This window comes from Scyliorhinus torazame, chromosome 5 (genome assembly GCF_047496885.1).
Source record: "Scyliorhinus torazame isolate Kashiwa2021f chromosome 5, sScyTor2.1, whole genome shotgun sequence".
Classification (NCBI taxonomy): Eukaryota; Metazoa; Chordata; class Chondrichthyes; order Carcharhiniformes; family Scyliorhinidae; genus Scyliorhinus; species Scyliorhinus torazame.
In genome coordinates, this window is record NC_092711.1 from 177,447,408 (window position 1) to 177,463,464 (window position 16,057).

At 50.2% G+C, this 16,057-nt stretch overlaps 1 protein-coding gene across 4 annotated transcripts; it reads left to right on the forward strand.

Moving 5' to 3' along the window:
* The first annotated feature begins 15 nt into the window (after positions 1-15).
* On the forward strand, positions 16-9,795 carry LOC140422467 (uncharacterized). 4 transcript variants are annotated; one of them, XM_072507474.1, is made up of 3 exons: positions 16-180; positions 6,815-7,235; positions 8,132-9,795. In XM_072507474.1, the coding sequence occupies exon 3, from the start codon at positions 8,179-8,181 to the stop codon at positions 9,535-9,537; it is 1,359 nt and encodes a 452-aa protein (XP_072363575.1). In that variant the 5' UTR covers positions 16-180; positions 6,815-7,235; positions 8,132-8,178; the 3' UTR covers positions 9,538-9,795. The 4 variants fall into 4 exon arrangements, with proteins under 4 accessions (XP_072363575.1, XP_072363573.1, XP_072363574.1 ...); XM_072507472.1 differs by having other exon boundaries at positions 17-180; positions 6,815-7,356; XM_072507473.1 differs by lacking the exon at positions 16-180 and adding an exon at positions 311-430 and having other exon boundaries at positions 6,815-7,356.
* The last annotated feature ends 6,262 nt before the right edge of the window (positions 9,796-16,057 follow it).

Sequence of the window (16,057 nt, forward strand, 5' to 3'; positions counted from 1 at the left end):
CTCCAGCCAATCAGAGCGCGGGGTTGGTGTGACTGAGCTTCACTCCGGCGGAAACTTCCTCCTGGGCCTTCAGCAAACAAACCTCCAGACGCCGCTGGTTCTCCAGCATTCTGCACCTTTCATCAGCATTGACATGGCCTGAGCTTTACACGTCTGGAGGGGGAAATACCAGGGGCCGAGGTAACGGAAGAACTCAAACTCTTCCTGAAAATGTGCAGTGAATGAAGTATCTCTGATCAGGGAGGCATCAAACCTCCACTTTCGCGACCTGGGGGTGAGCCCTCGAGCAGAACCTCCAGAAAAGCGGGGGGGGGGGGGGGGGGGGGGGCGCATTTAAGATGTTCCCTGTGGTACAAGCGGACACCAGGTCGTTCTCGGCACGAAGAAGTCGGCGATTCTAGTCTGACATTGCTGTGGGACTGGAAAGAAGGTAAAATCTCCACCCCTCGGGTGCAAAGTTCCCCAAATATCCACATAACCCACCTCCTCACAAGCCGAGACCAACGCCCTAGCTTGGGGCGTGGGGGGGGGGGGGGGGGGGGGGGGGTGTATACCAGGATATATGTGGCCGTTGAAGTGACCAACCACAAAAGAGTTAGTCGAAGCTAACAGCAAAATCCACAAAAGCTTTCGCAATGAACTCCGGGGAGTCATTCGGGCATCCATAAACATTCATTATTGAAACAACATCTCCATTCACCGAACTTCTAATGATCACAGATCTACCTCCTTTATCCTTGGTGCAGGTTTCAACCTTAAAAGGGATATTTTTATTAATAAGGATTGCTACACCCCTGCTACTTGATGACAAAGAGGCAAAGAAAATCCTTCCCACCCAATCCAGCCTCAATTTAAAGTGTTCCTCATCATAGAATCCCTACAGTGCAGATGGATGCCTTTCAGCCCATCGATTCTGCATCTGCCTTTGAAAGAGCACCCTACCTAGGCCCAAGCCTCCACCTGATCACTGTCACCCAGTAACCCTACCTAACCTATTTTTTTTTTTTTTTTTTTTTTTATAAATGTTTTATTGAAAATTTTTTCCCAAACAACAATTTTTCCCCTCTTACAAAGCAAACGCAACAATAACAATACAGAAATTTTAAACAATACACAAGTAACAAAACCCCTTTATCTTTGACCTAAACTAAACCCCCCCCTCCCCCCCCCCCCCCCTCCCCCTGGGTTGCTGCTGCTGGTCATCTGTCTTCCCTCTAACGTTCCCCTAGGTAGTCGAGAAATGGCTGCCACCGCCTGGTGAACCCTTGAGCCGATCCTCTCAGGGCAAACTTTATCTGCTCCAGTTTAATGAACCCCGCCATATCATTTACCCAGGCCTCCAGTCCGGGGGGTTTCGCCTCCTTCCACATGAGTAGGATCCTGCGCCGGGCTACTAGGGACGCAAAGGCCACAACGTCGGCCTCTTTCGCCTCCTGCACTCCCGACTCTTCCGCAACTCCAAATAGAGCTAACCCCCAGCCTGGTTTGACCCGGGCCCTCACCACCCGCGAAATCACTCCCGTCACTCCCTTCCAATACCCTTCCAGTGCCGGGCATGCCCAAAACATATGTGCGTGGTTTGCCGGGCTCCCGCCACACCTCCCACATTTGTCCTCCACTCCAAAGAACCTGCTCAATCTTGCTCCCGTTATGTGTGCTCTATGTAGCACCTTAAATTGAATCAGGCTAAGCCTGGCGCATGAGGAAGAAGAATTTACCCTGCTTAGGGCATCAGCCCACATACCCTCCTCTATCTCCTCCCCTAGTCCTCTCCTAATTCCAGGTCCACCCAATGTGGGGCATGATCCGAAACCGCTATGGCTGAGTACTCAGCTTCTTCCACCCTAGAGATCAACGACCTTCCCAAAACAAAAAAAAAAATCTATCCGGGAGTACACTTTATGGACATGGGAGAAGAAGGAATACTCCCTAGCCCTAGGTCTAAGAAATCGCCATGGATCCACTCCCCCCATTTGGTCCATAAACCCCTTAAGTACCTTGGCCGCTGCCGGCCTTCTTCCGGTCCTTGAGCTGGATCTATCTAGCCCCGGGTCCAGCACCGTATTAAAGTCCCCTCCTAAAATCAAGTTTCCTACCTCCAGGTCCGGTATACGCCCCAGCATCCGTCTCATAAATCCCGCATCGTCCCAGTTTGGGGCATACACGTTAACCAACACGACCTCCATTCCCTCCAGCCTGCCACTCACCATTACATATCTACCTCCGCTATCTGCTACGATGTTCTTTGCTTCAAATGCGACCTGTTTCCCCACCAAAATGGCCACCCCTCTATTCTTTGCGTCCAGTCCTGAGTGGAACATCTGTCCCACCCATCCTTTCCTTAGCCTAACTTGGTCCGCCACCTTTAGGTGCGTCTCTTGGAGCATAACCACGTCTGCCCTTAGTCCTTTCAAATGCGCGAGCACTCGGGCCCTTTTTATCGGTCCGTTCAGGCCTCTCACGTTCCACGTGATCAGCCTCACTAGGGGGCTACCTGCCCCCCTCCCGTGTCGACTAGCCATTACCTTCTCTAGGCCAGTCCCATATCCCGCCTCCACGCTCCCGCTCGCTCCCCCAGCGTCGCACACCATCCCCGCCCACCCACTCTTTAGCCATTTCCTTTTGGATTTCCGCAGCAGCAACCCAGTTGTCCCCCCCCCCCTTCTCCCTCCCTCCTCCCCTCCCCGCTAGATCTCTTTCTAGCTTGATTGCTCCCCCCATATTACTTCCGTAAGTCAGCTGACTTCAACTGACCCCGGCTACTCCTGCTCACTCCTCGACCCCCCCCATGTGGGGAACTCCCATCCGCCTTGCGCCTGTCTTCCCGCCTTATTCTTTCTGGTGCGGGAACATCCCTTTACCTGACCCGCCTCTTATGGCGCAGCTCCCTTTCCCCTCCCCCTCCCCTTCCCCATTCTCCAACTATGTCCCGTCTTTCCCCCCTCACCGGCGCCCACATTTCCCCAATGTCTCCCCCCTTCCCTGTTTACTTCTCAATTAACTTCCACCGTAACATTAACAATAACATTTCCTGCAGCATCAGTCCCTCAGTTCCGATCCAATTTCTCTTCTTTGATGAAGGTCCATGCTTCCTCCGCCGTCTCGAAATAATGGTGTCTCTCCTGATACGTGACCCATAGTCTTGCCGGCTGCAGCATCCCGAACTTCACCTTCCTTTTATGCAACACCTCTTTGGCTCGGTTGAAGCTCGCCCTCCTTCTCGCCACCTCCGCACTCCAATCCTGGTATACCCGTACCACTGCATTCTCCCATCTGCTACTCCGCACCTTTTTAGCCCATCTCAGGACCTCTTCTCTATCCTTAAGGCGGTAAAATCGCACGATTATCGCCCTGGGTGGTTCTCCCGCTTTTGGTCTTCTCGCCGGAATCCGATTTGCCCACTCCACCTCCAAGGGGCCCGTAGGGGCCTCAGCACCCATCAGTGAGCTCAGCATCGTACTTGCGTACGCTCCACAGTCCACTCCTTCCACACCCTCAGGGAGACCCAGTATCCGAAGGTTCTTCCTTCGCGCTCCATTTTCTAGGGCTTCGATCCTTTCAGTACACTTTTTATGAAGTGCCTCGTGCGTCTGTGTCTTAACCGCCAGGCCCAGGATCTCGTCCTCAATATCTGTCACCTTCTGCTCCACCACACGGAGCTCTGTCTCCTGGGTCTTTAATGTCTCCTTGAGCCCCTCAATTGCCTGTAGCAACGGGGTCAGCACCTCCCTCTTCAGCAGCTCCACGCACCGTCTCACAATTTCATGCTCAGGCCCCCATGTCGCCTGCGCTTTCTCCGCCGCCATCTTGTACTTCTCTTTCTGACCCTTTGGTCGACGATTCCTCGCGCTGCAGCCGCCGCCGCCGGTTTTTTCCTCCTTCGTTTGGGGGGGACTCCCTTCTCACACGCCCCACACCGGGTTGCGTCGTCGAAAAATTCCCCGTTGAGGCTCTTAAAAGAGCCCGAAGGTCCGTCGGAGCTGGAGCCGCCGAAGCGTGCGGCTAGCTAGGCATCACCGCAACCGGAAGTCCCTTCAGTGGCCTTGATGAGGTCTTTTCACAGTTGTTCCCTCTGCTGCTAGAATTCACCTTTGATACAGGCCCTCAGGTCAGCTTGCAGCTTTAAGCTTGCCCTTCCCCCGCCTGCATGCTGGAAGAGGCCCTGTTTATCCTGTAGTTGCAGCCAAATCTTTCACTGTTTCTGCGTGTGTCTGGCAACCAAGAGACATACCCTTCCTGGGGGACACTGTCGGGGGAATATTGCCGCCTTCTTCCCACACCGGGAAATGTCAAACAAATGCCGTGGGGGCCCTGTAAAAGAGCCCAAAAGTCCGTTCCAAGCAGGAGCTGCCGAATATGCGACCTAGCTCTGCATAGCCGCACCCGGAAGTCCTACCTAACCTATTTGAACACTGAGGGGCTTTTTTGCATGGCCAATCCACCTAACCTGCACATCTTTGCCCTGTGGGAGGAAACCGGAGAACCCAGAGAAAACCCACATAGACACGAGGAGAAGGTGCAAACTCCACCTATGCAGTCACTCGAGGCCCAAATTGAACTTGTGTCCCTGGCGCTGTAAGGCACCTGCGCTCACCACTGTGCCACATTGCCGCACCAAATGAGTTTAAGCGAGATGAGTTTCCTGCAATAAAGCTATGTCGACTTTCTCCTTACGAAAGGAGAGGATCTTTTTCCTTCTGATAGGGTGATGGATGCCCCCCGTACTTTCCCTGAGAAAATTTGAAGATTAACTGTCGCCATTAGTTAGGCGACAGAGAGAACAGGAACAGATTTTCATACCACAATCAGGCATGTGCCATTACCCCCTCGTCCAACTCACTTTACACCAGAGGAACCAAAGTATCCTCAAACTGCTCCTTTCACGGATAAAAGCCCCGCCTGTACCAGAGTAGGATAAAGTCAACAACACATAAACCCTCCCATAATAACAAAAATACAAAAGAATTACGACCACAATAGATCCAAGGGGAATTTCCTCAATATGACTGAGGACCTGGAGGGTTAACCCCACAGCCAGACTGTCGTTACCCTCGGGATACCTTCTCCAAACTTAGGAGAAGAAAATAAGGGCCAACAAGGGAATGGGGATCGAATGGCCCTCCCACATTTTAGACCCACCCGTGAAGACCTGCATCCACCACCACCCACCCGTCGGCAATGGCGCCACTCGGTTCTGCCATGATTAATGCTCAGATAATAGAACAGAGATGATGGATAATAAGCACACGGCACATCTACCATAACTGAGATAAGATAATACAAGTCCCTGGAACACTCGAGGAGAAGAAGACATTCAATCGGCCCTCACAGAATAACAACTCCCTTCAACAGGATAAAAGATAACAAATTCAGACAACAACACCATGATAGGGAAAGAGTCCGGATTAGAGCCTGAGTTAGTCCGAGCTGCAAACCATCCCTCCAAATCCTTGCCCTTCACGGATTTAACAAAGGCCGAGGCAGTAGTCGGATTATCGAAAGACTTGACGGAGTTGTCGGACACAATTTTCAGGATCTCAGGATAAAGCGACAGAATTCACTCCCGCAGCCTTGAGTTCCCTTCAAACTTCATCGAAGCCTCGATGCTTCGTTTGTGTGGCTGCCGAAAAGTCCTGGAAGAAGGAAATCCTCACTCCCTCATGGAGCCGGGTCCCACCTCACCTTACCCGTCTCCAGGACCTTCTGCTGATCTTTCAAGCTGTGGAAGTGAATGTTTACAGGCCTGGGATGAAAACTATCCCTCGGTCTCAAAGACAGGATCCAATACCCTTTCTAATTTGAAACACCCAGGCTTCACATCCAGCTTGAGAAAACGTGGCAGCCGGTCCTCGAAGAACCTAATCGGAACCTTACCCTCCACACCTTCTGGCAGGCTGACGACTTGGATGTTCTTTCTCTGACCCTCGGTTCTCCAAGACCTCCAGGGGCAGCACGGAGGCTAGTGGTTAGCACAATTGCTTCACAGCTCCAGGATCCCAGGTTCGATTCCCGGCTTGGGTCACTGTCTGTACGGAGTCTGCACGTTCTCCACTTGTGTGCGTGGCTTTCCTCCGGGTGCTCCGGTTTCCTCTCACAGTCCAAAGATGCGCAGGTTAGGTGGATTGGCCATGCTAAATTGCCCTCAGTGTCCAAAATTTCCCTTTGTGTCGGATGGGGTTACTGGGTTATGGGGATAGGGTGGAGGTGTGGGCTTGGGTAGGGTGCTCTTTCCAAGAGCTGGTGCAGACTTGATGGGCCGAATGGCCTTCTGCACCGTAAATTCTATGACCTCCCTCACTCCACTCAGCCGGTTCTCCAAGGATTTAAATCTTGCCTCCCACGAGGAGGCATCTTGCTCAACATTCAGGAATCTCTCCTTGGGATCGTCGATCCTTTCCTTGGTGTTTTACAGCTCGGTCTCATGAGCTCACAGATATTGAGTCAGCACATTCAGCCTGTGGTCAGTAACACAGATAAACTTGCTGACAAAAATCGGTCAATGATCCCACAAAATAGACGAGCAGGTTCGATGGGCCGAATGGGTGACTGCAGGTCCTAATAGTTATGATCTCTGTGACCTGGGCAGGAAGCAGTGAGCATGGATCTGTCAATCAGCCTGAATCAGCACCTTCAGGAGAATTGGGAGGGTGAATATTAGATACAGCAGAGTGAGAATGGAGGGAGAGTGTGTGGGATGGAGATTTACAGCTTTTGGGGAATGAGAGAGGAAAGAATGTTCTCTAGGAACTAGAATTGTCTGTTCTGAATTTCTATTCTGTACTGACATTGATGTCTTTTGTAAATTGTTTTGCAGGATATTAGAAGAGGAGGAATTACAGACAGAATTCTCAAACTTTACGTCTCAATCTGACTGAGTCTTTCAATTCCTGAATATCACCGGAGTTTGAATCTAAAAGGAGAAATATTTGTCTGTTCTGTCGGCTTCAAAATATTTTAAACATCAGTGTGATGGAAAAGCACCGAGACACACACACACACGAGTGAGAGTATTCCAGAGCACTGACTGGAAAGAGCTTTAACCAGTTACACAGCCAGAAAAAACATCACACCATTCACAGCGGGGAGAGACCGTACACATGTTCTGTGTGTGGATGAGGCTTGAAGTAAAAAAACTCACCACTATTCTTAGAATTCCCCCTATACCAAAAAGGGTCAATAAGACATTCTAAATGGTGAACAGGGATTCTCACTCCCTGACTCCTATGCAGACTTAGGTGGGTGCTATTCAGGTCAAACTGTATTTTCAAGTTATCCCCCGGTATAACCCATATCTTCATCAAAGAATTTTATCTACTTACCACTTAGTAGCATCGATCCTGGATCCCACGTTGCTAAGTAAGTAAAGTAGACTTTGTAATAACCACTGTTTCAGGTTAACACTTTTCAGTTATTTTATTATTATATTTTTTCTTTTAAAAGATGCAATCACTGTCTTTACAGAAAAGTAAAAAGATCTTGCTTCTGGATTCTCCTGATTGGTTGAAAAGACCTTCAGGTCCACCTTGACAATCTCTCTTCTTTAGCTTTTGGTCTTCCTCAGATGGATTCGCTGTTCCGCTCGGTTGCTATGCTCTATCCTTCCCATGACCGAGCTATGAGAGCTGACTCTCTTTTTAAGCTATTGGTCTTCCTCAGATGGATTCGCTGTTCTACTCGGTTGCTATGTTCTATTCTTTCCATGACCGAGCTATGAGAGCTGACTCTCGGCTGGCTATCCCCTTTTTTAGGGTTTATATTTTCTTCCAGCAGTTATTAAGTTGATATGACATTATCGTAAAGTAACTTTATTTTACTCGTGATTGAACAAGGTACCTTTAATCGGAATTATTTCTAACACGACTATGTATTCATATATTGTTTTTTTTCCATATAACTAAAAAGTTCAATCTGCTGTGACTTAAAAGACATACATCAGTTTTGCAGCTTGAATAGTCACAAGCTATTTTCTTAACGCCTGTTTGATAAAGGCTATCTGCATTTCAAAACCTTCTTTTGCAGCTGCTGTTAACCCTTCGTGGGATTTTTCGCTACATTCTCTCATGTACCTTATCCAGGTATTGCCAGACTTCCATGTTTCAAATGACATATTTTCCCATTTTTTCTTTTACAGGCTTCAACTGATCGTCAAACCTGGGGAGACACGAAGAGACCCAAAACATGGAGAAACGGTGGAAATGTAGGGACTGTGGGAAGGGATTTATGGCTCCATCTCAGCTGGACATTCATCGTCGCATTCACACTGGGGAGAGGCCATTTACCTGCTCTGTGTGTGGGAAGGGATTCACTGTGTTGTGCACCCTGCAGAGACACCAGCAAATTCACGCTGCGGAGAGGCCGTTCATCTGCTCTCAGTGTGAGAAGGGATTTGCTACTTTATCCGACCTGCAGAAACACCAGCGAGTCCACACTGGGGAGAGGCCGTTCACCTGCTCTCAGTGTGAGGAGGGATTCGCTCAGTTATCTGCCCTGCAGTCACACCGGCGAGTTCACACTGGAGAGAGGCCATTCACCTGCTCTCAGTGTGAGAAGGGATTCTGTAAGTTATCCAATCTGCAGAGACATCAGCGAGTTCACACTGGGGAGAGGCCATTCACCTGCTCTACATGTGGGAAGGGATTCACTCGGTTATCCAGCCTGCAGATACATCAGCGAGTTCACACTGGGGAGAAGCCATTCACCTGCTCTCAGTGTAAGAAGGGATTCGCTGTGTTACCCCAACTTCAGAGACACCAGCGTGTTCACACTGGGGAGAGGCCATTCACCTGCTCTCAGTGTGAGAAGGGATTCACTGTGTTATCCAGCCTGCAGACACACCAGCGAATTCACACTGGGGAGAGGCCATTCACCTGCTCTCAGTGTGAGAAGGGATTCACTCAGTTTTCCAACCTGCGGATACATCAGCGACTTCACACTGGGGAGAAGCCATTCATTTGCTCTCAGTGTGGGAAGGGATTCACTACTTCATCGAACCTGCGGACACACCAGCGAGTTCACACTGGGGAGAAGCTGTTCACCTGCTCTCAGTGTGAGAAGGCATTCACTACTTCATCGAACCTGCGGACACACCAGCAAGTTCACATTGGGGAGAGGCCGTTCATCTGCTCTCAGTGTGAGAAGGGATTCAGTACTTTACCGAGCCTGCGGACACACCAGCGAGTTCACACTGGGGAGAGGCCATTCACCTGCTCACAGTGTGAGAAGGGATTCACGACTTCATCTAATCTGCAGATACATCAGCGACTTCACACTGGGGAGAAGCCGTTCACCTGTTCTCAGTGTGAGAAGGGATTCACTCAGTTAACCAACTTGCGGATACATCAGCGAGTTCACACTGGGGAGAAGCCATTCATTTGCTCTCAGTGTGAGAAGGGATTCACGACTTCATCAAACCTGCGGACACACCAGCGAATTCACACTGGGGAGAGGCCGTTCACCTGCTCTCAGTGTGGGAAGGGATTCGCTCGGTTATCCCACCTGCAGACACACCAGCGAGTTCACACAGGGGGAAGGCGTTAACCTGCTCTTAGTGAGAGAAGGGATTCAGATATCCATACACCCTGCAGGAACACGAGCAAGTTCACACCTGGAAGAGGCAATTCACCTGCTCTGAGCAGGGGAGACATTCAATGAACTGTCCCAACTACGGAGACACTAGCGAGTTAATTCTGGGGAGAGACCATTCATCTGCTGTCAATGTGGGGAGGGGTTTTGTGATTCATCACACTTGTTGTGATTCCAACAAGTTCACAATAAATTACAGATGTTGGCTCCGTTGTTATTGTTTCTGCTCTCACTGACATCCAGGACTGCATTTTGTTCATTCTGACATCTGGTGAATGGTGATGATTGGAGGGTTTCTTTCTGCTGGACTGGCCGGTCTAACACCTCTGCCTCCGGTGGGCTGACCATTTTTGACGCTAGTTGCGATTACCTGGTTCCAAGTTTGACGAGGAGCACAGAATGAAAAGGTGTTTGCACGTTGGAAGATATTTAGTTCCCAAAGCAGCCACGTTGCCATGAAGATGGGCTGTGGTGGTTACATGGTTCTTTTGTCTAATTTAGGTGTTTCTCGCAGAAGGAAACTGTCAGGGTATGAGGGGCAAGTTGTCTGTGGTAGATTGGGAAATTACAATAAACGTATCACTGAAAGTGGCAACGCAGGTGGATAAGGAGCTAAGAAGGCAGACGGCATGCTTGTCTTCATTGGTCGGGGCATTGAGTATAAAAATTGGCAAGTCATGCTGCAGCTGTACAGAACCTTAGTTAGGCCACACGTGGAATATTGCTGACAATTCTGGTCACTACATTACCTAAAGGATGTGGAGGCTTTGGAGAGAGTACAGAGGAGGTTTACCAGGATGTTGCCTGGCCTGGAGGGTATTAGCTGTCAGGAGAGGTTGGATAAACTCGGATTGTTTTCACTCCAGCAACGGAGGTTGAGGGACGACCTGATAAAAGTTTACAAAATTTGGACTGGCATGGACAGAGTGGATAGTCAGAAGCTTTTACCCAGGTTGGAAAAGTCAATTACCAGGTGACATAGGTTTAAGGTGCGAGGGGCAAAGTTTAGAGGAGATGCACGAAGACATTTTTTTACACAGAGGGTGGTGAGTGCCTGGAACTCGCTGCCGGAGGAGGTGGTGGAAGCAGGTACGATAGTGACGTTTAAGAGGCCTCTTGATGAATACCTGAATAGGATGGGAATAGACGGATACAGACCCTGGAAGCACAGAAGGTTTTAGTTTAGTCAGACATAATGATCCGAGCAGGCTTGCTGGGCCGAAGGGCCTGTTTCTGTGCTGTACTGTCCTTTGTTCTTTGTTGTTCTTTGTATGACGATAGACAATCGACAGGGAACCACTAGCATTTTATTTACATAAAATATAGATTCCTTTCAGAAGCAAAAATGAAGCTATCGTGGCTAACAAGAAAAGTTAAAGATTCCATTAGATCAATGGAGGAGACTCATAAAGTGGCCCAAATAGTAGTGAGCCTGAGGATTGGGAACTTGTTTTAGAATTCAGCATTTGAGGATCAAGAAACTGATAAAGAGAAAATAGAATATGAGAGCAAACTGGGGAGAACTGGAAAAGCTCCTATAGGAATGTGAAAAGGAAAAGATGAGCAAAGACCAATGTGGATCCATTCCAGGCAGAGACAGGAGAGTTTATAATGGGGAATGAGGAAATGGCAGAGAAACTAAACAATGTGAGTTTGTTTCACAGAGGAAGATACAGAAATCATCCCAAATACACGAGAGAACCAAGGGACCAGTGAGCACGAGGAACTGAAAGAGATTAGTATTAGTGAAAAAGCAGAACTGGAGAAATTAATGTGGTTGAAAGTTAATAAATCCCCAAAAGCTGCTGCTCTACATCCCAGAGTGTTGAAAGAGGCGGCTGTAGAGATAGTGGATACATTGGTGATCATCTTTCAAAATTCTATAGATTCTGGAATGGTTCCTGCAGATTGGAAGGTGGTAAATGTAACCCCACTATTTAAGGAGAGAGAGAGAGAAAACGGGGAACCACAGACCCATTAGCCTGACATCAGTAGGAGGGGAAATGCTACAATCTATTATAAAGGATGTGATAACATACAAATTAGGAGCAGGAGTAGGCCACTCGGCCCCTCGAGCCTGCTCCACCATTCAGTAAGTTCCCGGCTGATCTGATTGACACCTCAGCTCCATAGAGGCCCCTCAGAAAATAGATCTGAGGAGATAGCAATAATATTCTTTATTATTATAATCTCTATTATTGTTACAAATAGGCTTACATTAACACTACAATGAAGTTACTGTGAAAATCCGCCAGTCTCCTCACTCCGGCACCTGTTCGGGTACACAGAGGGAGAATTCAGCATGTCCAATTCACCTAACAAGCACGCCTTGTGGGAGGAAACCGGAGCACCCGGAGGAAACCCACGCAGTTTTGGGGAGAACATGGAGACTCCGTACAGACAGTGATCCAAGCCGGGAATTGAACCCGGGTCCCTCGAGCTGTGAAGCAACACTGCTAACCACCATGTGCCTCCATGCCGCTGTGTCAGTTATGGGGAACAAGGAAGTGGCAGAGGTGTTAAACAGATTTTTTTGCATCAGTCTTTATGGTGGAAGACACTTTGACTGTCCCATTAATACTAAAGAATACGGACCTCCGGTGATGGCTATGAGGGAGTAGGTCGCACATTTGGTGGCTCCCGTTTCGGTCGGACGTTTGGACCTTTTCTCCTGACTTTTTTGTGCTTTTGAGCGCGGAACTGGAAAGCAATAGTACTCAGGCACTGGACCCATACAGAATTGTATGGACTTAAGAAGCTGGAGGGACCGTAAACAGCAGAAGAAGTGGTCGAGTAAGGGCACAGTGGAGGCTGTGAGAGAGACTAGCATGGCTGGTGTTCAGAGCAAGGAGCCGACAGCCCAGCCCACAATGGAGCAGCTGCTGCAGACTATGCAGGAGGGCTTTTGGATTTGAAGCGTGACAACTTGGAGCCACTTCAGAAGTCGATTGATCGGATGGGAAAAAAGGCTGGGTGATCAGGCTGAGAAGCTCCAGCAGTTGGAGAAGTCAGTGGAGGAGCAGGCTGACTTTCAAACGGTGGTGGATGTGGAAATTCAGAGGCTGAGGAACCAGCAAAAAGTGCTTCTGGAAAAGCTGGAGGACCTGGACAACAGATCTCGCCGGCAGAACGTGAGAATCGTGGACCTCCCGGAGGGGCCAGAGGGGCTAGACACTGCCACATCTGTAGAGGGAATGTTTCAGAAGTTGCTGGGGAACGAGGTGTTCCCGCGCCCGACGGTGGTGGACGGGGCACACAGAGTGCAGGTGAGGCAGCCGCGACAAGGGGGCCCCCGACGAGCGATGGTGGTGCGCTTTCACAGGTACCTGGACAAGGAACGGGTGCTGCAATGGGCAAAGAGCTCACAAAGTTGTATTTGAGACAATACCACCCTCCGTGTGAGCGCTGAGGTGGCCAGGAGGAGGGGAGGCTACAGGCAGGTGAAGGAGATACTGTATAAAAACAAGGTGAAATTCTGGCTGCTTTTTCCGGCTAGACTGGGTTACGTATAAGGGTCAGCACCACTATTTCAAGGAACCCGAAGAGGCGATGGACTTCATTAAGAAGCAAGGGCTGGCCCTGAGCTGAGGACGTTTGGACTCATGTTAGAGCTTTTAAGTATATGTGGTGTCTCTCCTGTTTTGGGATGTATCTTTTTTTTTGTTGTGGTTGTTTTTTGCGTGCTCTTTGCGTGGTTTACCTCAATGTTTCCTGTTTGGGCTCTTTGCTTAGTTGGAGTTTGGCTGGGGGGGAATTAATAAAGAAAACAGTTTTCAAGGGTTGGGTTAAAATGGATGCTTCTGGGGAACTTTGTGTAATTTTTTTTTCTGTGTCTGTATGAGAGTGCCTGTTATTTCTTATCTCTTTTTTTCTTGTTTAACTTGAATTGTGCTATTGTGGGGGGTTGTTTATGACTTGTAAAGAGCGTTTGCTTAAGTAGGGCTGATCTGGGGAAGTGGCGTGGAGGGGTCGGGGGTGACTGGGAACAATCGGTGGGAGACGGGCTGGAGCCGAGGCTGGGAGCCCCAGGCTAGCTGAGTGCAGCTAGTCAACGGGAGCCGAGGTGGGGGGTGTCCATATAGTTCGATTAGGGCAAGGGTTAGGTGATAGGATGGTGTTGCTGGGAGGGGGGGCGGGGAGGAGGGGGAGGGAGTTGTTCTGCTGACGGGGATAAGAACTGGGCACGGTAACAGAGAGGAGGTCATGGGTGGAGCCGGCCAGGAGGCGGGCCAGAGGAAGCACGACACATGGCTGGGGAGCTGGCCAAGGAAAGGGGATGGCTGATTGGCAAAGGGGGGGCGGGGGATGCAGTGCCCCCTCAACCAGGCTGATCACCTGGAACGTTAGAGGGTTAAACGGGCCAGTGAAGAGGGTGCGTGTGTTTGCGCACCTGCGGGTTCTGAAGGCAGACATAGTCTTGTTGCAGGAGACGCACCTGAAAGTGGCAGGTTAGGTTAAGGAAGGGCTGGGTCAGTCACGTCTTTCATTCGGGGCTTGATTCTAAGACGAGGGGGGTTGCGATCCTGATTAATAAAAGGGTACAATTTGAGGCGGAGGGCACAGTTGTGGATGGGGGTGGCAGGTTAGTTATGGTGAGGGGTGAGAGTAGTCCTAGTCAGTGTGTATGCCCCTAATTGGGACAATGTGGATTTTATTAGGAGGATGCTCGGGATGATCCCCGACTTGGACTCGCGTAAGCTGATTATCATAGAATTTACAGTGCAGAAGGAGGACATTCAGCCCATCGAGTCTGCACCGGCTCTTGGAAAGAGCACCCGACCCAAGGTCAACACCTCCACCCTATCCCCATAACCCAGTAACCCCACCCAACACTAAGGGTAATTTTGGACACTAAGGGCAATTTTAGCATGGCCAATCCACCTAACCTGCACATCTTTGGACTGTGGGAGGAAACCGGAGCACCCGGAGGAAACCCACGCACACACGGGGAGGATGTGCAGACTCCGCACAGACAGTGACCCAAGCCTGAATCGAACCTGGGACCCTGGAGCTGTGAAGCGATTGTGCTATCCACAATGCTACCGTGCTGATCATGGGTGGGGACTTTAATACAGTCCTGGACCCGAGCCTGGATCGGTCATGCTCAAGAACGGGCAGGTTGCCAGCGATGGCAAAGGAACTGAGAGGGTTCATGGAGCAAATGGGGGGAGCAGATCCATGGAGATTTAGCCGGCTGACGGCGAGGGAGTTCTCGTACTACTCCACGTCCACAAGGTGTATTCCCGAATTGACTACTTTGTTGTGAGTAGGGACCTGCTGGCCGGAATGGTGGGGGCAGAATATTCGGCAATTGCCATATTGGACCATGCTCCGCACTGGGTAGACCTGCAGTTTTGTAAGGACAGCTTTCAGCGCCCACCGTGGAGGCTGGAAGTTGAACTAATCGCGGACGAGGCGGTGTGCGAGGGGCTGAGGAAATGCATGCAGAATTACCTGCAGGTGAACAATACTGGAGAAGTCTCGGCAGCAGTGCTCTGGGAGGAACTGAAGGCAGTGGTGAGAGGGGAGCTGGTTTGAATCGGGCGTACAGGGACAGGACAGATAGGGCAGAGACGGACCGACTGATTAAGGAAATTCTACAGACAGGAGTTACCCGGAATCCCCAAGGCCACAGTTACACAGGAAACGACAGAGGCTGCCGGTCGAATTTGGGGTGCTGACTGCAGGCAAGGCTGTAGAGCAGCTTAGAAAGGTAATAGGTGTGATTTATAAGCATGGGGAGAAGGCAGTAGAATGCTTGCGCAGCAGCTGAAGAGGGAAGTGGCTAGGGAAATAGGGAGGGTAGTGGATGGGGAAGGTAATCTAGTGGGTGATCCAGCAGGGCTGAACAAGGTTTTTAGGGACTTTTATAGAAGCTGTACACTTCGGAACCGGCCGGGGGGGGGGGGGGGAGAGGCGATTCTTGGATGGACTGACCTTCCCAAGAGTGGGAAGGGGGTTGGTGGACGGACTGGGGGCCCTGGTCAGGATCGAAGAGGTATTGGGGGCCAGAAGGTCATGCAGTCGGGTAAAGCCCCGGGGCCGGACGGGTATCCGGTGGAGTTTTACAAACAATTTGCGGGATAGTGGGGCCGGTGCTGGTCAGGGTCTTCAATGAGGCAAGAGACAGAGGGAGTTTACCCCGACGATGTTGCAGGCCACCATCTCGCTCATTCTGAAACGGGGTAAGGACCCGGAGGCCTGTGGGTCATACAGGCCGATCTCTGATTAACGTAGACGCCAAGCTACTGGCCATGATTTTGACGACCAGAATTGAGGACTGTGTACTGGATGTAATTGTGGAGGACCAAACCGGGTTTGTAAAGGGGAGGCAGCTGGTGGCCAACATAAGAAGGCTGCTCAACGTGATTATGATGCCCCCGGAGAGTAGGGAGGTCGAGATAGTGGTAGCCATGGATCCTGAAAAGACTTTTGACCGGGTCGAGTGGGATTATCTGTGGGAGGTACTAGGACG